The sequence below is a fragment of the Thunnus thynnus genome, chromosome 20 (genome assembly GCF_963924715.1).
Source record: "Thunnus thynnus chromosome 20, fThuThy2.1, whole genome shotgun sequence".
Classification (NCBI taxonomy): domain Eukaryota; kingdom Metazoa; phylum Chordata; class Actinopteri; order Scombriformes; family Scombridae; genus Thunnus; species Thunnus thynnus.
This window is the reverse complement of record NC_089536.1, coordinates 10,441,765-10,466,388: the sequence shown is the minus strand read 5'-3', so window position 1 is coordinate 10,466,388 and position 24,624 is coordinate 10,441,765. Positions and strand designations below refer to the sequence as shown.

At 39.9% G+C, this 24,624-nt stretch overlaps 1 protein-coding gene and 1 long non-coding RNA gene across 3 annotated transcripts in view; one reads left to right on the top strand and one right to left on the bottom strand.

The window, feature by feature from the left end:
- Window positions 1–24,624, top strand: part of dock1 (dedicator of cytokinesis 1) — a 185,711-nt gene that overhangs the window by 45,725 nt on the left and 115,362 nt on the right. For both annotated transcript variants that reach the window (XM_067577059.1, XM_067577060.1), the window contains exons 19-26: window positions 4,604–4,701; window positions 6,591–6,680; window positions 8,120–8,220; window positions 8,334–8,462; window positions 11,299–11,407; window positions 14,291–14,361; window positions 18,703–18,809; window positions 24,246–24,373. In XM_067577059.1, coding sequence (XP_067433160.1) covers window positions 4,604–4,701; window positions 6,591–6,680; window positions 8,120–8,220; window positions 8,334–8,462; window positions 11,299–11,407; window positions 14,291–14,361; window positions 18,703–18,809; window positions 24,246–24,373 — 833 coding nt within the window. The remainder of the gene's footprint in view (window positions 1–4,603; window positions 4,702–6,590; window positions 6,681–8,119; window positions 8,221–8,333; window positions 8,463–11,298; window positions 11,408–14,290; window positions 14,362–18,702; window positions 18,810–24,245; window positions 24,374–24,624) is intronic.
- LOC137172558 (uncharacterized) lies at window positions 15,577–17,860 on the bottom strand. Its single transcript, XR_010925004.1, has 3 exons — window positions 16,741–17,860; window positions 16,545–16,592; window positions 15,577–16,268 (listed from the first exon to the last, which is right to left on the bottom strand). It is a non-coding gene; the product is annotated as an uncharacterized lncRNA (long non-coding RNA).

The window sequence follows — 24,624 nt, the reverse complement described above, 5'->3', positions numbered from 1 at the left end:
ATGTTCATAGATCCCTACAGATATTACTGTAAACCCTCTTGGATGTGTTTGTATTTCCCGATCGTGTGAATAACATTGTGGTTGTCTTAGTGTGGATTGTGGGAAAAGCAGGTTGGAAAAGCAAACGCTCCTAGCTCCAGTTTTACAGTTTCTCTAAACAGGGCCATCATACATGTTCGCTAAGTAAGCTCTCTTCTGCGCTTGATGTATATTGCGTCTTTGTTTTTTTTTTTTTTTTTTACGTATGCAGGACTGAGTCACTATTTTAATGAGAAATTAAATGAAAGCTTCATCATTCCTCTGTTTTTTTGGCCACAGACTGAAAGAGAGTGAGAATGAAGGAGGGACAGCTCCACTGCAGGCTAACTTTGACTGCTATTCAAATTAATTGTTTTACTCGCCCAAAGGAACATGCTGCGTGAATAAGGAGTACATCACGCTCTTATGATTTTATTCATGGTAACACAAAGATCATTTCAAATAGTCAAGGGCAGAGTGAAAAAAAATACTTGGAGTCACCTGTTGAAGCAAATTGATGTATGTGTTGAATTCTTCCTGTGTAGACCACAGACTATGATGTCAACCTGTAAAATGTAGGTTTTTACCTCCTTCAGGTGCTAAATATAGCTTAAAACTTTAAGTCCTCCTTCCAAAAGAATGTGGTCTTAAGTAAAATAATACCAGCAGCTTGTGGACTGTTATATAAACCCAAATCTTTCCCAAATTTTTCATTTTATTAAACGATAATTACACTTTATTACAACATGGATATCATTTTTATAGTTTTATCCATACTTTCTATCAATTATAATAACAGTGCTCACCAAACTAATTGCTTCGACAAGGCAAGAAATGCAAACACTCAGACAATCACACAGGTTTTAAACAAGTCCACAGTTTAACTGGAGTATCTAAACTACTTCCCTTTACTGGTAAAAGTGAGCACATCTTAAATGTCAGTAATAATACGCCATCGCATATGAAACTGTGAGCGCACAAGTACAGCAGGAACTGTAGGTCAAACTAGCACCGGGACTGATTTTTACTGTTCACCTTCATTTCTCTGCCAAATAATTTTGGCTGACCCGGAGGTGCGTTTAAAACCTGTATGATTATCTGGCCGCTTGTGTTTCTCTTGCTCGGAGTTGATAGTTTTATGCCTCTTGCACTTATGGAACCACCTCAGCAACTTTTTGTGTGATTTAAAAAAAAAAAAAAAAAACAACAACACATGGCTGTTGATCTTTTGTACGCTGACATTTTGGAAATTTGCACCATCAGTGGCTTTGAAGAAGAGCAGCAGCTCTCTGTCCGCATTGATCTTCAGTAGTAATCTTCTCTCTACCAGCCGCCATACTAATTCAGAGCCTAATGTCGTCTCGTGGTAAATCTTTGCTGTCTTACAAAGACCTGCATGGGAGAGGAAAAAAGTTGTTTCTCTGCTGGATCTGGCTTCAGTAACATGCACAACAAACTTTCATGAAGCTTCAGTAATGAGGTCACAGCGGACCTCTGAACAGGCCTTTTGTTAGAGCTCTGGGATGAGAGAAGATTTTTGTTGTCAAAGTGCAGCTGCATATATTGTGTGATAGAAGGGGGCGTCGTGTTTTGTTACAGTAATGTTCCCTTTGAGGGTTATTAAGTTTAGTCTGCGGTATAAGTTGTCATTTAAATACAGTCATGTGTTCCTTCCTACTCTTGTTAGTGGGTGGTGATGTCAGCTGATGAGCGGTCTCAGTTACAGAAGCAGAACCAGCCCACACTGATTAGAAACTAGAAAGGGAAGTAATGTTAGTAACTCAGACTTTAGTAGATGTACAGTATATAATATAAAAAAAAGCAGTCAATAAGCAACATCCTCTCTCCCTATTTGTCCACCTTGCTTTCCCGTACTTCCCCTTTTTCCCCTCGTACGAGAGTGATGAGCGGCGGCGGCGTGTGTGTGCTGGGGTGTAGAGCGGCTCCTCTTCTGATATTTACCTGGCACTTTGTGGTGGTAATTTGCAAAGCACCAATAGACGCTTGGGAATCAGACTGCCTCGTCACCGCGCACTGGGTTTGATTAAACAGAGAGGTTTGTGTGTGTGTGTGTGTGTGCATGTGTGCAAGCATGTGTGTCCCCCAAGGATATGTCATCCCACGCTAAAGCTCTGGAAAAAGGTTTGAGTTCTTTTAATAAAACAACGCAGAGCCAATATATCTCCGTCTCAGCCCGAGTCTGCCGCCTTTATTAAAACCTAGAAGCTCTTTCGAACTCCCACCCAAACAACTCGCTCACTCATTCACTCGCTCAGTCAGTTTTGAAACACCTCCTCATCCTCAAAATCGACAAAAAAGCGATCCTGAGAATCAATAAATCACTTGAAGTCATTTATCAAGCTAAAACGTCACATTGGCCGGTTCCATTTTCTTAAAGATCAGCAATGCTTTTACTGTGTTTATTATTGTATATTGAATACATCATCGCCGTGATTCATACTCACTGCTGTCTAACTATTAGGTCACAAAAGGATTGTCCTGTAGACTTACTCAGGCAAAGGGGGGGAAGTAAGGAAAAAAAAAGGCACTGAATGCCCCCTCGCAACAGACTGCTTGCTTCATACACATGACACCTCATCCCTGATCCCCACATCTGAGATGAAACACTCTTTTTAATTAAGCTAGATTTATGCAGGCGGTCTCCCAGCGCTGGGAGCTTGTGTGAAGTGGCTGCTGGCTTTTCCCAGGGTGTTTTGCAGTGTGCTTCACTAAACGGAGGCTGGAGGAGAAGCAGGGATCTAATGACAGCAGTGCTGGGAGAGAGGACCTGGCCTGGTGAAAGATGTATTAACATTCTGTTCCTATCTCGACTGGAAGGAGAAAAAATATTTTATTTAGAGAAAAAAAAAAATGTTTTAAAGGTGGGAATTGAGCTTCATAGTGCATGCGGAGCTGCTCATTCATCACTGTGTGGAGAATAAACTGCACTTTTAACTTCATAACTACATACAAGGCTGTTACTATTAAGAAGAAGCTATGAAGACTACTTAGTGGTTATGTTTGCTTGTAAAAATGAAAAGAATTCTGTTTTTAGACATGATGTAGTACAAACAAAAAATTTTAATGTTAATGTGAAGTCTTTTGCATTTCACTTGTGCAGTGGCAACGTAACTTGTTCTCCCAGAATTAATTATTCCGCCACTTTCCATCTGTTTTGTAGCATCTTTTTAAATTTGTCCGCTTGCAAAGACATCCATCCTTGAGCAGATGTAATTTATAGAAGACACTGATTTCCTTGTTACTCCCAAGTGAACCAGGACCCCCCCCCCCCACCCCACCGCACCCTGGCATGTCCCATGTGCTATAGACAATGTGGCCTCTAACATCAGTGGCCCCTGTGGGACCAAACTGCCTGATGATTTATCCTCATTTCATTCCATTTGTCTCTCTGAGGTGCTAAACTGTCAATTTTTTAAATCTATATCTCCGTGGGGAGGGGCGATCCCTTTTTAGTTTAGACAGGATCTTGTGACCAAACCCTGATAGGATGTCAGGTTTGCAGATGATAGGCATCCATCACTGAGAGAGAATAGGCAAGAGAGAAGGTCCCAGAAAGGCTTGAGCTCCCAGAGGGATGCAGGTGAGTCAGTCAGTGCTCCTCAATCCTTGCAACTATTTTGATAAGGAATAAATTGTCTTTTTTTTTTTTTTTTTTTTAAAGCAAAATACCAAATAGTCCCTAGTTTCAGCTTCTCCAACATGATGATTTGCTGCTTTTCTCTGTTTTATATCATAATAAATTGGGTTTTGGACTGTTAGTAGGACAATTGAAGATGTCACCTTGAGCTCTGAGAATTTTTTTCAATATTTTCTCATGTTTTATAGACCAAATAATCAAGAAAATAATCAGCAGATAAGACTTGACTAATGTTTACGGATCAAATGTACAGTACATAAACCTACTGAGTTAACAGTGTACTCCAGAGATTTAGTATTAGACTTTCATAAAGTTGGGAGTCTAGTCAAATGGTCAAAATGAATGCAGCAGAGGCGCAGATATCCTGACTGTAAGCAGCTAGTAAGGGCCGAGCTCCGAAGCATCTGGATTCTACATTTTCCATAATGCAACTCAATAACATCTTTTCTTAGACGCCCCCCAGTTTGTAACACAGACACAGGCTGTGTAGTGTTTCCCAAAGTGATGTCAATGTCTAAAATCACCTCTTAACACTCTTGTCACTTCCTGGCTCGCACCTATTGAAAACCAAATGTCTAGAAATAATCTGACTGTCTCACACTGGGCTGGTATATACGATGCTTTTTTTAAAGTTCCAAGTTTGATCTTCCGCCAAAGGTGGTCTGAGCAAAGTGCATCCTTGAGCTTAATCACATTATGATTCAACCTCTTAAAACTAAATGTATTTTCCTTTAACCAAGGGGGAGGGGGAGGGGGGCGGCATCTTAAACAAATTTCTGACCCCAAGACATTAACTGCAAATGTTAAACCTTAATTGTCATCTCTCGCCGTCTCTCCATCTCTCCTTACACAGCATGTATTACGACCGGCAGGATGAACTTTACAGCGTTTTCTCTGTGGTAATAACTTTTTTTTTTTTCTTTCCAGTGGACTTACTTGGCCTGCTGAAGTGGCGCTCTAACACCAGCCTGCTGCAACAAAACCTCCGGCAGCTGATGAAGGTGGAGGGCGGCGAGGTTGTCAAGGTGAGAGCGTGAAAGTCACCCCGCACCGTGCTGCGGCTACACGGGCCTGTCGTCTTCTTTCTGATGCTGAGTGTGTTCAAAAGCCGGAGCACAAACTCTTTATCTTAACTCATATTTCTTTTAAATGTTGTATCCTTGAAAAAATGTACTTCATTCCTTGCTTGGATACACATTAACAAAAAAACAAAACAAAAGAGCTCAACAGTTGGTTACATAAACAATCCAGTCACAAACAAGCCTTAATGTTCTTGAAAGCTACAGCATCTTGGTAGTGATTTCGCAACAGATTTCACTGCCTCTCAGTGGGAACAGTTTGTTGTTTTTTTTTTTTGTTTTTGTGAAAGTCTACAGTGAGGAAGGAAGGCACATAGCACCACACAGTGTACAGAGAAAGAGGAGATGACCTGCTGTCAGAAGCACAGGCAGCTCAGTGTGGGGCAGATGAATAAACCGCTCTGAAGAAAGTTTTGCATGGACTGGTTGGGGGGGGGGCCTGGCACATCACAGCGTATCTGAGGAAGTCCTTCACCCAGACAGTTTTGATCAGGACAGATAGATGGATCAACCACAGCGGGACCAGTTTATTAAACCCACATGGGTGTGATTATTATTACCACCACATTAGCACTCAGTCTCTCCATGTGCTCAGAGGCTCACGGTGTGCAATTAGATGACATTTTCATTTTGGAATTTGCAAGCTATCAATAGGGTATAAATTATTATAGGTGTACACAATATATATACAAGATTCAAAGATTAAATCATGGATAAATCTTTTTTTTATTTTTTATCTCCCTAATGTGATGCTGTTTCTGATTGAACAGGACCGCGTGACTCTCTGTCATGCAGTCTGACCTTCATGAGATTGAATTGTTTCGTAGGGCGCACCATGTTTGTTTCTTGTTGAGAACGTGATGGATCTCATCCATCCTGAGATGACAGACCAAGCACAGTATAGAGCGATAGCTCTGTTTCTGACACTTTTACATCTGTTTTCACATTGCCTCAGAATTGGCTGAGTAAATTGAGCATGTTTCCCCAGAGAAGGAGGGGGTATGTACTTAGTGTTTCTTGAGGTAGTGCTGACAGGGAAATTATTACTGTCTTCATAGAACTATATTGGCTTATGTTAGCAGCTGTATGGGGTGCGTAATGGGTAGCAAATAGCGCTGTCAGAGCAGTTTTCCATTTAGTTACAATATATAGAGTCTATTAAACTATTCAAAATGGTTGCAAATATAATATTTGGACATACAGTGCCATGTTATTGTTGAAAAGAATATGTAAATTGCTAAATTGTCCAAATGTGTGAAGAATTTCTTCTTCTATTTATCTCATTGAACATCAGTTTTTGTTATTTTAACATAGTTTTGCTGTATCTTGATACAGCAGCACCATTGGATATATATTCATATCACTATTATGATAATGGTATGAACAGCTCTAATGGTGATGTATTTGGACACCAGATAGTTTCTATTTTCAGCTGTTCCTGCAGGAAATGTTTTCTTTCAACTCTGCCAAAAATAGTGTAAAGTCACTAAGATCCATAGTTTGACTGTTTTCATGCACTTTTGATTGTCTTATTACATCTCACTCTGTGATTGGGATTTTTATGTCTTGCTCTTCTAGAAGTGACAGATAAATGCGTTCGGTCTGAGGTCATTTATCACTTTAATGTCAGCAGCTGGATGTGAAACGTCCTTTCCGAAAGAAGGAAGTGATCTACAATTTGATTCAAAAGAGCAGTGAAAAAAGTTTTCCAGTGAGACTGAGAGTCTTTGTTTTGGTTCTTTATTTCTTTTTTTTGGTTTTTATGTTATTTTTCTTTTGAATGCCATTTTTTTATTGTTGGCCTGCCATAACGTGCTTTGCATCTGTCGTTCTAGTTCCTGCAAGACACTCTGGATGCTCTCTTCAACATCATGATGGAGAACTCCGACAGTGACACTTTTGATACTTTGGTGTTCGATGCCTTGGTAAGCAAAGACGCAAGACGGTAACAGCAGAGCAGAATTCCTCAGTGGGAATGAACACTTAGACGTATATTCACAGCTCAGTCGCAAGTATAATATGTTGTCAGATCTTTCATGTGCTAAAAGCCTTTGTTGATGGGTGTCTCTGCTCTGCTGTGTCGGCCCTTTTTGATTTGACAACAAAAATCTGTTTGCTTTTTTTTTTTGTTTGCACCACAAGTGTGCAACTACTGTCTTCTGTCCTTAGCTGTAGCTCTGAACTAAAAGGATAAACAATACATTTGTTTTCATTCCTTGGGACAACTGTAAACCATCAAAGTATCATAAGAATCCTTTCATAAATATTTCTTAGAGCAGGATTTGGTTTGTGCCTTGAAGAGCAATTTTTGACCACACAAGTTTCAAACAGAATCCATTTGCACTGTTATAAAGGACTAATTCACTTTGCACAAACATGTCTTGTAACAGAATGTGTGTTTTCTAGAAGTATGCAGAGCACACACCTTAACACCCACAAAAATGCTCAGTATGTGTCAGGGTCACACCTTAGAGGAACATCGCAGTGCATAAGTATGTGCAATTAATATTTTAGTTGTGCTGGTTCTGTACTCCAGCAGACTGGATTTATAATAAAACAACAACTATAGGGGTAAAGTGTTGACTTTCAGCTGTAATTCATTTATCTTTGGTCATGAATAGTTAGGATTTCTACAGTTTAAATTAACCGTATTGTTGTCAACTCCCTCAAACAGCAAAGTCAAAACTTCTCATCTTATTTTACAACCTGTGCTGGAGTACAGAGCTAAAACAATAGAATATTTGTCACTGTCCAGATACTTAGACACTGCACTATATATTGCGGCTCACAAACTGTCCCTTGTTGTTCGTAAATAAGAGCTGGGCTTTACAGAGGGAAGTTCAGACACGCTGCATCTCATGTAAAATCACTGCTGCTGCATTGAGCTGCATGAATTTGCACCGGCAGGGTATCGTTTTCATTAATATTCTTCGTCTAACGTTAAAGTTCTAATTTTCCTGCTAGACAGAGCACAAAGAAGATCCTGCAAAAGTCAAAAATAAATTAGCTTGCTGGAATCGTGATTACATAACTTTGTCATGTATTAATCAGGTGTTTGTAGCCAATGAGTTGACCTAGTATCCTATTAGAACGCTATCTTGCATGCCATCATCTAACATCATGGGGTACAATTCAAAAGAAGAGTTTTCTCTGTCAGAGAAAGGAGGTAGAAATCGTGTTGCCGGGTGTCCTAGATTTATCTGCAGGCTAGAGAATTGAGAGAAAATGGTTTTCTGCTCAAATGCAATCTTGTTTAATTTCCCAATCTGTTTCAGCATATTGAGTAAGACAGCCACTTTTCCCTGCTCTCCATTATGAGCCATGCGGTTTACATTTTAATGAATATGTCTTTGTTCTCTGACAGGTGTTCATAATTGGGCTTATTGCCGACCGAAAGTTCCAGCACTTTAACCCTGTTCTGGAGACCTACATTCGGAAGCATTTCAGCGCCACACTGGCATACACGTGAGTTAATTACCTTCTATACATATAGACCAAGCACTTTACATAACAAATTATATCCCGTTTTGTGACGAGTAGATGTGTCTGACTCATGTTTGTCGTGGTCGTGTTTGTAGGAAGCTGACCAAAGTCCTGAAGAACTATGTGGACAATGCCGAGAAGCTGACAGAACAACTGCTGAAGGCCATGAAGGCTCTAGAGTACATCTTCAAGTTCATCGTCCGCTCCAGGGTCCTCTTCAATCAGTACGTCCTGATGCACACATAATACACACATATTGCCATGCCGTGACAGAGGCCTGTGCATGGTTGACAACATGGATAAATATACAGTATATCCAGAGGGCAAAGTTTAGAGAGCACTTTGAAGATGGTGTCTCAGACTTCTGCAGTGGTGGTGGTTGTTGCAGTCTTTTGATTAAAAAAAAGTAGCAATACCACAGCATAACAATACTTCATTACAAGTATTAAAAAGATTACTTCAGTCAACATATAAAGGTATTAGTTGCAAAATTTACTTAAATTATTAAAAGTACTCAGCATGCAAAATGGCTTCTCTCAGTGTTATATTGGTTTATATATACTGTATACAGATATAGAGTGCCTGTAAAAAGTATATACCCTTGGAATTTGTCATTTTTTGTGCTCTTAAAACAATTAAGGATACAGGATTTCATGCGTTTTTTTGACACTGATCAACAGAAAAAGACCCTTTAATGTCAAAGTGCAAACTGATCCCTACAAAGTGATCTAAATATGAAACACATCATCTATTTTACATGTAAAATATTGATCTTAAAAGTAACCAGTAACTATAGCTGTGAAATAAATGCAGTGAAAAGTAAAAATTACAATATTTTCCTCCTGAAATGTAGTGGAGTAGAAGTATAAATTAGCATAAAATGAAGTTACTCAAGTACGCCTCAAAATTGTACTTAAGTACAGTACTTAGTTACATTCCACCACAAGACTTCTGACAACATCCAGCATCACTTGGTGTGGTCAAATATGGTCTGCTGTACTTGTGAAGATTTTTAGCTTGGGTGCGGTTACTAATTCGCACATAATATTTTTACACAGTGTAAAAAGTGCTCAGCTGAAAAGTGACGAGACAAATGTTTTTTTTTTTTTAGTCATTCAAAAATGTCTCACCAAAGCGTAAACAGTCTTTAAAGAGTTAAATACAAGATTGGACAAACACGTTCGTACTCGCACATATACAAGTATGCAGACATACTTTAACCATCTGTACTTTTTAGATACAGACACAATATTTTGATTGTAATATAAATATCTATAAGCACGTTACCTTTATACTAATAGATTTAATTTTGTTACTCCTTAAATAATACTCTGGTTTTAGCGTTATGTCATTCTAAAAATCAATACCGTATGCAGCATTGATTGTGTTCTCCACAGTTTGCTGCTGCTGCTGCTGTAGAATAAAGTTGAATTAGGTAAATGTGAACGGTCTTTGAGTGAGGTAATTTTTATGGACATACATGTATTTATAATAGGCTGCAGGGATGTTAAATAGGTGATAATGTTGTAAAGCCACGGAATGAAGCTGTTGGCGGCTGAGGGGCTGATGTATGATCCTGGTCTAATTGAGTGTGCAGAGTTTGATTGCTTTTCTGTCCGATGTCTAGAGGACGCTCCGTCCTTTACCTCACACACATTAGACCACGGCGACGTCACACATCACTCTCTCTTCCAGTGCCGTCCATGTTCGCAGCGTGTGCCAAGTTGTTTCTTTCAAGGATAACCAATAACAGCCTCCGACCTTAAAGCGGGCCCGTTGTCTGCGTCGAAGCACTTTCTTTGGTCGGCTGCCAGCGTCAGGCCATTGTCGCTGAATCAAATTCAGAGCCTGAAATTCCTCTAAACTCAAAAGTTTGGTTTGTGTGAGCCTTCCTTTGCGTGCAGCTCCGACTAGGAAGGTGCCAAGGCTACATCAGCAGGTGTCCAGCTTTTCATTATGGGTCAGCGGAACATTTCTATGAAATGATAGAGGAGACACTCTAATCACACAATCTACCCCCCCCACCCCCCACCCCTGACTTGAGACTGGTACGGCTGTCTGTAGCTCACTCTGCTCCTCGGTGCTGCAGGTGAGAAACAGCTTTAAGTAATTGTTGTTCTGGGAGCTCTGAGATGGATACCTCTAATCCCATGTTTTCTGTAAGCCCTCAACAGTGACTATCCTGGACCATGTAATACCCGTAGCCCCGTGAGAGATTGTGGCACCACAAAAACCCGCCGCTGTGGAAGAAAGCCAGTGAAATCTGATGCGGTGGGAGCAATCTGAACACTTCACCGCTCTCTGACCTGCCTCCCCTGCTTCAGGCTTCAAATTATTTTAATTTCTCTCGCAAATCCTGATTTTTTTTTTTTTTTTTTTTTTTTTTTAAGCGGTTGACACACTTAATTACTTTGCAGCAAGCACAACGTGGCTCATTTACAGTTAATACCCAGTTTGTGGAGATTTATGGGGCTCTGCAAGTGGGATGAAATGCATTTGCATTTTTTAGTGATTATGGAGGAAACCCTGCTTTATGTTCCCATGCACATGGATATTCAGGGAAGTGTTTTCTGCGATTGTTCAGTCATCATCGGCTTTTAGTCGCTCGCTGGGCAGCATTTGCTCCACAGAACCAAACAAGCAGAAGAGACATTAGCGATACTACATCCCAGACAGAATTGAAAGTAAAGTCACTGAACCCTTACATGACATTTGTTTTCTATTCGTCGTGTAGTATTCTAGGAGAGTCATTAACATAGATCATTAATTTTTCTGATTTTTTTGTTCCCACATGACAGCAGGCAGATGCTTCAGGGTCTTGTCATGTTGTTTTAAATGCTAATCTGGCTGGCAGCGAGAGCGATGTCTGTGGTTCGGATCCAAGAATATTTCCATTGATAACACACGCGGGCTATTCTACTGGCTGCTTTTAATGATTTAACAGGGAAGCATCAAACTCTTGTCATATCCAATGCGGGCGGGGCTGTTTACACAGGGATGAAACAAACAACAGCCTTGTGATCATCTGCCAATGTAATTCTCTACTTCATCTCCTCCCAGGCTCTATGAGAACAAAGGAGAGGCCGACTTCATGGAGTCCTTGAGGAACCTTTTCACATCCTTTAATGACATGATGAACAGTAATTCAGAGAACACTGGCATGGTGAAGGTAGGCTGACTATCGCACAAGTCCAACCGCCGCACACTATCGCTCAGACTCCTTGCCAAGATTTATCTGCTGCTGTGTGAATAGTAAATAACTGCTGCTGTGCGAATAGTAAATAAATCTGCTGTGATGTGCTTTGGATGACACGCTCTGTAATTGGAGATGCATGTGTCTTGTTAGATGTAAACTAGCAGCTTATTAGACATTTTTCTTGAAGTTCCTTCTGCTTGTTGATGATCTTTATGTGCTACAGTCTTTGTTTTCCTCACCTTTGTCAAGTCTCTGTTCAGAGTTTCCTAATATTTTTCCTTCTGTGTGAGGGCTGCACATGAAATTAAATGAGATATATTACAAAGAGAGCATATTTAACTAGTACTTAAAGGATTATTTTGTCATTTTGTGAAATATGTTCATTCACTTCCTCGCCGAGAGTCGAGAAGAACGATATCACTCTCATGTCTGTACGATAAATATGAAGCTGCAGCCAGTTAGCTTAGCTTAGCATGCTGACAAAATCCACCTATCAGCACCTTTAATGCTCGCTAATTATATCACATTATATCTTTTTTTTTACTTAAGCTGACTATAGAAAGTTAGAAAAAGCTTTGTTTTTTCATCAAAGTACAGGTCAAGGTGACATATTTGTAACTGATTAACTATGAGACGGAAATAGAGTTTTTTTTTCTTTTTTTTTGTGCAGTCCTAGCCTTTCAGATTTATCTTGCATCCTTGCATTATGTATGTTTGGCCTTTCTTTGTTTCTCTTGTCTGTCTGTACTTCTATATGTGTTTGTGTTTTTCCTCTCTCTCTGTGTCACTCTGACCTTGACTGTCCTGTGAACTGGGGCTCCTCTGGCCTTCTGCTCTTTAGCTGCTCCTTAAGGTATTTATTTCACTGCCTTGGTCCTTCCGCCTTTAAGCTCTCTCTATTGTGTTTGGATTTCATTAACCTTGACCCCTAACTCGGCCACTATCAACTTAAAACAAACAGATGTTTTTTTGTCATTTTGCACGTATACACTCATATACACGTTTGCACACATGCTCCTGTGCACACATCTATGCTTTATAGATAACATAATCACAAGGTACATGCACCTTGGCACACCTACAGTAGATCCATGTGCACGCTCAACCATAAGAGAAGCTCAGGAGTCAATTAGGAGTCAGTTGCTGTGTAATTGGGTGAGATATTAGCTTTACTGTCAGTAAATTAAAAACTGATCTTGAGGAACGGGCATGAAAGCGAGGAATCCCGGTCCCTTCCATATCCGCCCTCGTGAAAGCACTGTGACAGGTGGAAGCTAACGAGCAGTCCCATCATACCTCGAGTCTGAATCCCGATGAACATCTGGACAATTCCACACACACACACATGCAGGCGACAACTTTGATAAACAGACAAACGCATACACATCTGGTGACTGCGAGGCACACACAGGGAGCCGTACAGCAGCGTGAGACGCAGCTCTACCGAGACTGAGAGTGACACTTCACACAACACGTCCTCGCACAACAGGTGGGAGTTTAGTTGTTGTCGAGAACAAAGTGGAAAAAAGACATTCTGTTAAAATTGCTCCTTCATGGAGTAAACAGATGGAGTCGGCTTTTTATCATAAAGACAAAGGATTGCTAAACCGAATCAAAGTCGAACCGCATCTTTTGAAATCCAGGCTTCAGTCTCCTCGACTCTATTCCGTCTGTAGAGTGAGGTGAAGGTGTTCCGCATGTTAAAACTCTAAAAATATCTAATAAAATGAGAAGATTAAAGCAGGATTTTTATTTAGAGGTCATGACTATATCCTTGTTTGAAAAACAAGGTAAAGACACAGTGTTGCTCTGAATTAAACATCTGCCAGCGTGTGCTCAGATGTTCAGAAGCATGTTCTTCACACAAGATTTCTGAATTTTTCAGTTACATTTACTGAAGTCAGTAACAGTGTATTTCCCCTTTCCAACCCCATGTAAAACATCGGTAATTAGCTGTCACATATATTTAGAAATAATCTAGATACAGTAACAAACAGTGGGTTGTACTTGGTTATGTCCGGTGTGCTACATCTGTATGGGTAATCAACCTCTATGAGACAGACTGGCACTGCTGCTAATTTGCACAGATGCTGTATAAACACTCTAAACCCACCTTGGCCGGCATTTAGCAGCAGTCAGTTAGAGAAGAAAGTGTCATCTCTGTTAATCATTCCCATTATTAATGGATGGCTCTGTAATCAGCTCCCGGGAGCACACACTTGATTACTTTATTATAGTATTGACTTGCAAATGTATATCCTCTCTGGCTTTATCTATCAGCGTATCATCACAGAGAGGATCTTACTCAGTCCCATTTTATTTATTACAAGTCTTAACACCACCCGCTGCCCTCAGGTAGATTGAACAAGATATATTAAGACATAGAGATAGGAAGAGACTTCAAAGGAGCTGAGCTTTATTTATGAACAATAGCCACTGATCGTGTTGGCTTACACCGTATGAGTATGAGGAGGAGTTGAACTGGTATGAAGGTGTGACTTCATCTGATATTGATTGGTTTTAAATAAAAGTATAGCCACATAGTAGCTACATGACATATACTATTTATGCTTCATTTGTTTTAGTTTGTGTTCCACAAAAGGAAAAATGCGTCGACTGCAACAGAATAAAAGACACTCTGTTTTTATTCATATCAAAATCTTAGCAAGAGGACACAGAATCAAGCAACAAGACACATTTACACTTAACTACACACAATTCACAACTCACTTGTTGGTGTAAATGTACTTTTACACTTCATTACATAATATGGGATTGAGTTGCTTACTAAATATTAATCAATGACTAAACTAATTAACTTGGCCTTGTCATGTTTCTTTTGTTCTCCTGGTGAAGGGTGCCGCGCTGAAGTACATTCCCACCATCGTCAATGATGTCAAGCTGGTCTTTGATCCGAAGGAACTAAGGTAATTTTATGTGATACATTATATTTCCATGCTTTGGTGTTGTGACAATGATACCTAGAGTAGACGATTGTAGTCTGAGAGAAAATCATTCGATGTTAGAGATGTTAGAGGAGTTGTCATTGTAGCAGGTCGTACAGCTCTTTCTGAACTATTTCTGTATGTTTTCCTTCCTGTGAATTTCTCAAAAAGAAGGGGTGTTGCTGAAAAGCACCACAGCAGCTCATTAAAGCAAATGTATAGAAAATGTTGAAATTAGTCTACAAGTTCTTTTCGCTGAGGAATGAAAGCAGAAATCTCAGTTGCTTGAGTTTTTTTTGAGCCGTCCGCTTGAATTCAAGTGTCATTTCAGATGGATCCCTAACAAGCTGATGGGATATTGTACTGCTGTAAAGATGGAGAAGCACCATTTATTTATTTCTGGCTCTCTACCTTTGGCTGTTTTTATCCAACAACTCACCATTCACTAGCTGCACTTTGATGGGTATCGGCTAAACATGCTCAGGTTGCCTTGGAAACTCACTAGCTGCTCCACTCAAGTGTTCATTTCAGTAAATGTTGTCTGCTGTGATTGTCATCTATCGTAGCTTACTTATTGCTCGTCCTAATAATAAATTACTAATAATAAATTACTTTTGACATGTATCACATGATCATGTTACTGTAATAAACATAAAACCTTAGTGATCCATCATTATCTGAATTACATTTAGTTTATTTTGAAGATTCTCTATATTACAAAAGAGTTAACTATAATTCCCAAATGGCCTTCATAACCTTTAACCAAAACTTCAGTTTCATGTTTTTTTTGGGGGGGGGCAGTGTTCCAAAACTATTTTTGAGACCTGAGAGGACATTGCATTTGTGACAAATGCCTCTTGGGTGTGCCCTTGATTTTTCTGTCCCATTTGAAAGTCTTTAATCTCTTATGCTAAAAGGACACAGCACAAAAACAAAGAATGGCCTCATTTATGGAGCATTATACTTACAAATATGTGCAGAATATATTCAGTGAAATACTTCTCAGCTGCAAATCAGTCTTTTAAAGGCACACTTTTTTTTTTCATATTCTGGTCTAATGGTTTTATCATCTGTAAATAGTTCATACAAATATAGTCATGCAGGCGTTACACTTATTTTGCCCTGATTGTCTCGTGATATTGATATTGTCTCATGATAAAATATGAGCACACAGACAGTTAAATCAATAGAGAGGACATAATGGGAGATGAAATCAGCAGGCTAATGCTTGTGCTTGTAAAGACTGAATTACTCTTTTATTAATGATGAAATGTGAAGTCTATAAAAAAGTGGGTCTGTTAGGTTATATTAAAATAATTTCATCATTAATTAAAAGCTTTACATGCTGGATCAAAACAGGGTGTGTATTTTTATTTATTATTTTGCAATACTTTCCACAGCTGCTAAGAAATAAAACCTCTTGGCGAAAATGAGCAGAAGGGCAATTTCACAAAGCAAAGGCCATCACTATTTAATGAATGACGCCGTTGTTTTTACCATTAATAAAAAAAGATGAGACGAGATACTGACAGGATCTGTCTACTTCCACTAAATCAAATTTCTTAGAGGCAACCCTGTATCGTTGCATCAGAAACACTCTGTTTTATTTATCTTGTTTTTATGGCAGCACAAAGACTGGCACAAGTAGCAACTACTACATTTAGGTATTTTCCAGACCTCGAAATGTTCTTTGCCTGTTCATTTGCAAGCACTCAGCAAGGAGCCTCTTCCATTCGCCCCACATCCAGCACCTGGGCAGCTGCCATTTCCACAGCAGTTTCTGGGCCACACAGGATTGGAAATCCTCTGCCTCTGGACTCCACTCCACCACTATCACAGCCACAGTGAAGAGGGGGGGCGGGGGGGCGGGGGGTGGAGGCAGTTTCGGTCTGAGGTGAAAGACAGTCTGTCAGCTCATCCGTTCTGTCTACCATCCACCATCTCTCTGTTCAGCTTTCACAGCTACCTGGACTGATTTTTTATTTTTTTTTCTCCTTATACCGTCTCAATTTAATTCACCATTATTAGAGTATGTCCTTCTCAGAGCGTGACACAGATTCAAAATGTTCAAAGTGTTCGTTCTTAATTGAGTCATTCAGGATGAGGCATGAGAAAAATTTCAAGCAGAAACCGTATTTACATTTTTGGATCGACTCTTGACCTACCTCCATCCTCTGTGTGCTGTGCAGCCAAAGGAACCATATGCTATCCATCTGTATGGTGGAATATAGTGAAATACAAAAAAAACTGAAATGTTTGTGGGGTTGTAGAGACAGTTTGGCTATTGAGAAATGTTGATTTAATTGTTGGGTCACATCCTGGTCCTGGTTGACAGTTTCAATATAATTGCATTGACGTTACCTGGTCGTTAGATGACTTTTCATTCCAGTAATGATGAAGATAGATAACATACATAACAAGCGTGACACTAGAAGCTCTGCCATCTATTTTGGAGTTTGAAAAAAAAAAAAAAAATGCACATGGAAAGCTCTTGATTTCAACTTTAATTTTGAAAGCTGCGGTCCTTTTATGAACCATTCATTTAACCATAAACAACCAGCCAGGCTCTTTTTTTTTCCTGTTTGAGCAAAGGTGGCATCAGCTGTTCCCGTTGTTAGCACAAACCTGGCTGAGCGGCCGAGCTGGAGGCGACTAAATTGAAGCCTCGGGGGTGGGGGTGTTTCATCCTCTGCCAGAACCTTTTTTCTCCTCCTTGAGCCTCAACTTGCCAACATAATGAGCATCCGTCCTCTTCATTGAGGAGAAAACTGTCAGCTTTATGTTTGTGCATGAATGCGGTTTTAGCTTTAAGGCCCAGAACTGTTGAATGTTCATAGTTTGATCTTGCTGAGCCACATGTTGGTTGTGCTGATAAATGAAACACTAGTTGAAACATTTTTTTTTGTTGAATAGTGTGCATCGGCATACAAGACTGTATAGAAGTCATCCTTCAAGACGACAGCTTTGTGGAACGGAGAAGCAAGATTAAAGTCTGCTGAAGCCATTGGAGTTGAAACCGCACACACCCACACAGGTGTTTTCACTTATTTGGGCTGACGAGGCTCTTCTCGGCACTGTGTGGGTGTACAGACTGTGCTTGACTGACATTTCTCTGACTCTGCTGTCAGTTTTGTTGAACCTGTTAGACTGTTAGACTTATTTTTAAGTATATGGAGTTTAGTGTCCTTGGCGCAGCTCCATCTTTAAAAAAAAAAAAAAAAGAGGTTTAGGCTGCTAGAATTAGGGATGGACAATGTAGATAAAATATTTGACTATGTTTTATACTGTGTATATATATATATAGTGGTGTAGTACATTCTTAAAATATTCAAAGTAGCTATAATCAATATTTTTCATGATAACAATGTACTGTATGTTGTCAGAGGCGTCGCTCGATCAAACTACAGAGAATTATCATCTGACTGCAGCTCTCAGCTTTACGGAGCTTTATATTGAGTTTCAGCTCATTGTTTAGCTGTCTGACTGCAACTTTGGCTCTCGTAGCATTGTTTTCGGCCGCAGCGGGCTATTATCAGAGAAAAAACTCTAAAAACTGACTGTAAACTGCCTGCTCAGCTCCAAATGGCAAACCAACACACTTAGCAACTAGCTGGTGAACATAGTGGAGCATTTAGCAGCTACAAGGCCCAGATATTTCCCTCAGGAGTTGGTAGAGACTAAAAAAACAGAGCTAAAAGAGAGTGAATATTGGATTTTGCATTCAACCAGGTGGCCAGAAACATGACACCAAATACATGATAACGTTGCTCCATTGCTACTGGAGTGCATGAAAAAGCAACTGTTTGCTAACAAGGTCAACATATCAACTTAAACGGTGATGATATACCGCCTTTACAACTTGTGGCCAAAAAATCAGTAAATGCACATTTAAGAAACCTTTTTATACAGTAAATGGAAATGTTTGATGGTGGATAAACAAGTGAATTATATACAAATTGAGGTACTTGTAAATCCACTATTGCTATGAAGCAGCCCTGTTCTTTGATTTGCAACATTGTCTGTTATTGTCTGATACAACCAGAGAGAGTGAAATCTATATCTGGTAGGAGGATGTTTACAGAGTTCGCCTCATGTCAGTTCCTCTGGGTTGTTTGATAAATCTTTGCTGTCTTACACTATATGTATGTCATATTTTCCAACCCCAACCAGAATATCTGAACCTGAATCTGTACATGTGCAGGTGTGCCGGACCTTTAATTGCGTTTTGGATGATTGCTTGTGGTTTGGAAGCAGTCAACCAACTCAAGACGCCTGATCAGTTTGACCTTTTATCTTTTATTGTCCCCCCTTCTGCCTCCGCAGCAAGCTGTTCACCGAGTTCATCCTAAAGGTTCCTCCGGGTCGCCTGGTGAAACAGAAGCTAGACTGTCTGATTGACATCGTCCACAGTGATCTCTTCACTCATCACGGTGAGAGCACACACACACTTGCACGCATGCACACACACAGTACATGCACCTTCACTCATGGCGCAGTAATATACGCAATCACACACACCACCTGCCTCCCTCAGGCAGCCTTGTGTGAGCCCACAGTAAAGGTCATTGTCGAGGAGTGTGGAAATCCCTCTTGTTATTTACCAGAGTTAAGCATCCAAACTGCTAAAATCACCTGTACTTGTCTGTATCAGAACATTGGTGCTCCCATCTACCCACTCTTTCAATTCTCAGCCCCTACTTTCCTCTATGTTTTGATATTTTGATGTTTTTTCCTTAAGTGTATTTAGCAGTTTTTGTTTCTTTTTCATTCCTCGTCTTCAACAGATATTTTGGGCATTTTGTGCCAGTGTCAGATATGAGAGGCAGGGATTCAGCATTTCATACCCTTCATAAATGTAGAGATGGTTAATGAGAACCTAACTCTCCAGTCTCTGCGGTCAAACTAGCCTATAACAACCTGCCGCGTTGATGGTCCAGGACCAAGCATTTCGCTAGAGGCAGCGGTCGTCTGGGGGCCATGTTAGGTTAGGTCTCGATTTAGAAACAACCACTCGTATACTGTCCTGTGGTGGTAAATTAAATGCAAAGTTAATCCTAACCAAATAAAACAGCAACAGTGATTTAATGTGGCCGGCAGGGACAACATATGCCTCGGAGCAGTCGACAAACATAAAGGAAGTGGACAACAATTATCCACTTGCACGGCTGCTCTGTGCCTCCAGCAGATGTTCAGTTCAGCATGAATGTAAAGAAAACAAATGATGAGATGGAATTTGGACAAGGTGTGATGGGGAGTTTGTCCTATTGAATAATGCCTAGTATTGAACATAACAGTGTAAATGTCTCTGGTTTCTACTTAATGATCCAGTACTTTCATACTTTAGCACCATAAAATTGTCTGATTGGTGGTTCGGCCAGTTTAGTGAGTAACTATTGAAGGGCAGCGCGCAGTGCGTGGTCCTCTGGTCATTACTATCGATCAGTTGGTGTAATTGTGGACAGGCAAGACTCCCTGATGCCTGTGAATGGCCTGCTGATCAGCAGGAGGACTGTTGCTGTGATGTAGATACGGACTATCCCGCTGCTCAGGTCTCAAAAGAGCTCCACGCTCCGGTGCTTTCAACATCTCTAGTAGTCTTTTGAAAAGCGCACGAGTCCTTTCAAACGGCAAAACCAGTGATGGAGAAGGCTTAATTGCCAATTGAAATTACATCAGTACATCTACATCAGTATCAAGCTGAGTTCTACTTTGGAAATGCTTTATAACAGATAATGGTCACTGTGATGAGCAAATGAGTTAGCCAGACAGTTTATAAGGTGGTCTAATCAGCTGTAGTAAGTGCATAATGCTCCTGGGACTCACGTTAGTTGCAAACTCATCCCCAGGTGGTCCCTGAAAGGTTCCCTTGTCAGCCAGTCCGAGAGTGAAATGTACTGGAATGCTTTGAGTAAATCAACACCCAGCAACAAACTTCTACCTAGATGTGTTTTTCTTCCTGCAGGCTGCATAATGATTAAAATATTAAATGTTTCTGTGTAAAAGAATGTCTTAAATTAGTATTTTTCAGTCCCTGATGGGGTTATTTCTGTTTTAAAATGGCAACTTTAGACAATAAAATAACACCCCTTTCTCTGCGGCTTTCATCTGTATGTTTGAAATTGAAATGCTGTGTGATTGGTATGCAGACGCAAATCCCACTGCAGATGAAAACTTAATGAACTCAGAAAACTAAACTGGAAAGTTTTTTTGTTTACTTTTTTATATTTTTTATTTTAGAGGCACAATGTTGTGTCACCTTTCCTGTCGATAATGTAAAAGAGAGAGAGAGAGCGGGATGGGCGCATGAATCACTTGCAAATGATCTCATTGGAAGAGATCAAATATGTCAGCTGCTCTCCTGTACTGTGTTAAAGGGGAAAATCACTGTAGCGTCTACAATCTGTATGTGCTTTAAGTTTGAGGAGAGCACTCATGGTCTAGCTTGATAGTTCCAGTCTGCTTGTCCTCACTCCCACCCTGATATGTGTGTGTTTGTGTGCGTATATATATGTATATATGTATGTACGTATGCTCATATGTCTATTTATGTGTTTGTGTGTTACCACCTTTGTGTGTTTTGAATGTTGAGTAGGCGCAAATGGAATGCATATTGGAGCTCTGTAAAAAGAAGGTATTATACACTCAACACAATGTTAGACACCCTCAGACAGGAGATTTGCTTTTGTGTTAAAGCTCTGGAAGATTACTAAGCACGCACTCACACACATATAAAAACACACATTTTCCCTTTAAGCTTTATCAGGCTCGTAGCTTTGAGTTCTGTTTCGCAGCACCAAAAATATTTCAGCGCAGACATGGTTGTCACTTTGTGTCAGGGCTCTCTATCACAAGACAAGGCGAAACTCTAAACATCCGTAACATTTGTTTTCACGTATTTACCGGCGAAAGCTTTATGTGAATAATAGCTGTACTGTAGAGCAGTCTGTTGACAATACTGCCAACAGCCCCAGGAAGCTATTCACTCATAATTTGTGGAGCTTTTTTAGATGTTTAGACAGATAGCATTTATCCCTATTCCAAAGTCAAAATTTCGCAGTGGCAGGAAATCAGCACAGCTAAAAATGGAGTGTTTGGGTAGAGCCAGGAGGATTAGGGGTTATTGTTAATGGGGCTCTGGGGATGGCAGCACCAATCAATCCCAACACTTTGCTCCAAAGTGAAATATCTCGACAAACCGTTGGATCGATCGGGATAAATCCTAATGATGGTGATTCTGTGAGTTGGATATAGCCTCCAGATTTTGTGAGAATTAATGGCTGAATTTCCATGCGATTAATTTGCAGCGGATGCTTTCATGCTCATCAGAGGATAAACTCTTTTGATCGAAGAAACAACTCGGAGCAAATCGAAGTCATGTTACTACATATTTTCCCCTCAAATTGAAAGACGTTTTTTTTTTCCTGGGGATGTAATGAGCAATACAGCCACAAATGACTCATTTAGGCTATAGAGTCTTAGTCTTGTTTATTAATTCCTTACATTTCCTACTTGTTTTTGATCATTTGGACCCCATGTTGTTTACATACTTTATTCAAGCAGAAGCTTCTGCATAATTATTTGTCCAGGATTATTAAAAACCATTTGAAAGAAGTCCAACAGTTATGTGAGATTTGTTAGATTGCTATGAGGGGATTAATCGTTTAATTGATGCACTAATCAATATCTGAGTCATTAAAAATGAAACTTAAATTCTCCAGAAGTCTGTATTCATTAAATTGCTAATTACTACGTAAAGCATTCATTACCCTTTTATTACCTCATCATTGTCTGTGTGTGCAGCTCTCAGGCTTATGGTTACTACCAGTGATGCAGTGAAATGGAAACAGTTCACCTCAGTCAAAGACGCAGTCCTTTCTTTATCTGTCAGCATGGAATTGCTTCATATTCATGTTCAATTTTACATGTAGTTCTATCAGAAAGGAGTCAGATAATGTAAAAACACTTTGCATTCATGTTCAGTACCTCTGGGTATTGTTTATGAGGGTTCCCATAGTTCATGCTATTCATCATTTTTTTTTATATCCCGCTGTTAATCACATGGCCTTGAGCGGTATTGACAATTGGCGAAGCTTTATGTTTGTATGCTTTGATGAGTAATGGCGTCATTTTTTTTTTGTGCCAGTTGATTGGCTGTAACATTATCTATAAAGCAGAGACATTGTATTGATTTTGAATTGAAATCCATAGCCGGGTGGCCATTTAGAGCAGCAATGTCTCTCCACTTTGTTGTTAGAAAGATTGTTATTCAAAGAGTACTGTTGCTCCTGTAGTCTGCTACTGTATTGGTGATGAGTTCACTCAGTTTATCTGTATTTTGTTCTTGTTCTTTACTTTCTAGTGGACAAGATTTCAACTTCCCAAGGACTCACAACACCGATGAGTGGTCCTTTTTTATTTTCATTTAGGATTTTACATTTAGAAAAAGCATTCCTCATGGTACGGACAGATGTATGGATACTTCTGTACCTGATGAAGAGCTAATTTGGGCTTGAGATGGTTCTGCCTTTTGTAAACATAATATTTTTTTTAAGTTGAGCTCTCTACAGATCGAGATCAAGAAAGATGTGTGTGTGATTGCTTTTAAGATTACATTAATACTGTTAAATGCCTTTATGTTTGTGTGGAAGATTAGGTGTCAGTGCACTGCATGGGGGCATTGAGAGTTATAGGAAGCAGTGGACAGAACCCATCACTCCACTTCTCAGCTCTGTCCAGATACTGTCCAAATACAGCTTTTTATGATTGCTTTCTTTTCCTTAAATCAATAAAAAATATCCCCTTAACCCTCTAACCTATGCTCTTCTAATTGAACCAACCCAACTCCAGTATTTGTCCCAAGGCTTTAAATATAACCCACCCTGGGTGAACACACACATACACAAATGCCACCAAGATTGGAATCTGAAGGTTTAATAAAAAATATGATAATTTTGTGGCAGACCGCTGTAGGTTTTACCCTCCATGAGACTACTCTCATTTTCTGGCTTATCACCGCTGTCCTCCATGTCCAATTGCCAAACTCATTCTCTACCCTCTAAATATGGAAAAACCCTTTTTGATGTTTCTGTCAACATCAGCTGAACTCTTTGGTTTGGTTGCATATTCTGTAGAATTAATCAAAGCTTTGAAGTTGGGATTTTTACCTGTGAGTTTGTCAGAACTAGCAAGAAAGTTGTTGTTTTCCACTGTTTTATTTTGTGGTTTTAGGGGCAAAGAGGGACATAAATTATATAATACATTTTTGGTCCTGGAAAAAATAACTTTATTAACTATATTCATGCTTTTTCTTATCAAAATTACAATGCTTGACATTCACACTTTAAAGCTGACTTGTAAAACTGCAGCCTTTGTTGCCCTGTGGGGCAATAGGAGGTTGGGTACTTTGATTAAGGGTACCACAACAGCAGATGATATTAGAGCATGATCACTATGGCCAATCTGTCCACATTCTCCATGCTGATGTTGAGATCACTGGGTGAGATGTTGGGATGCTACAGTAGATTGTTTTTCCCCCCCTACCTGATATTTCAAGGGACCACTTTGCTTGCTTGTGCTCTGAGCATGTTTATGGCTCTAATTGGCTTTTGTTCTGACAGTTGTGCTGTTGTACTGTTACCAGTCCGAGGGATTTTGGGAGCTTTTGCCACAGTCATTTTAATTTATAAATTCATTGTGTACATTGTTTTAATTTAATCCTCTGAGCTGCGAGGAAGCCATTAACAAGCAGCGTGCGTCTGCATCTAGAGTGTGTCGAGAGCATATGCCGCACTGCCTTGTGGGATCTATCATCTGCTCCATGTGTTGAGCGGCATCGTGAATGTTTATATTCGGTGATGTCCCCGCAGATTGCCGTGAGATCCTCCTGCCGCTGATGACAGACCAACTAAAGTTCCACCTGGAGAAGCGGGAGGAGCCGAAGGCTTGCTGCCAGCTGCTTAGTGACATCCTGGAGGTGCTCTACAGGAAGGATGTGGTAAGGAACACACCTCTACAGCTTTATGTATTTTTATTTCTCTCTGGGATAAACAGCAGGATAACGAGGGGATCCAGGAGTGCCTCCATAAAAGAAGAAACACATTTCGACTGCGGTTACCGTTACTGAATAGCTGCTAATCAGTATGCTGTTCTTAATTTATTTTATTGCCCTGTGTGTCCTGAAAAGAGCACATTTTTACAGCACTCTTAATTTACTAACCTGTAGAGTTGGCTGTGCTCCATAATTCA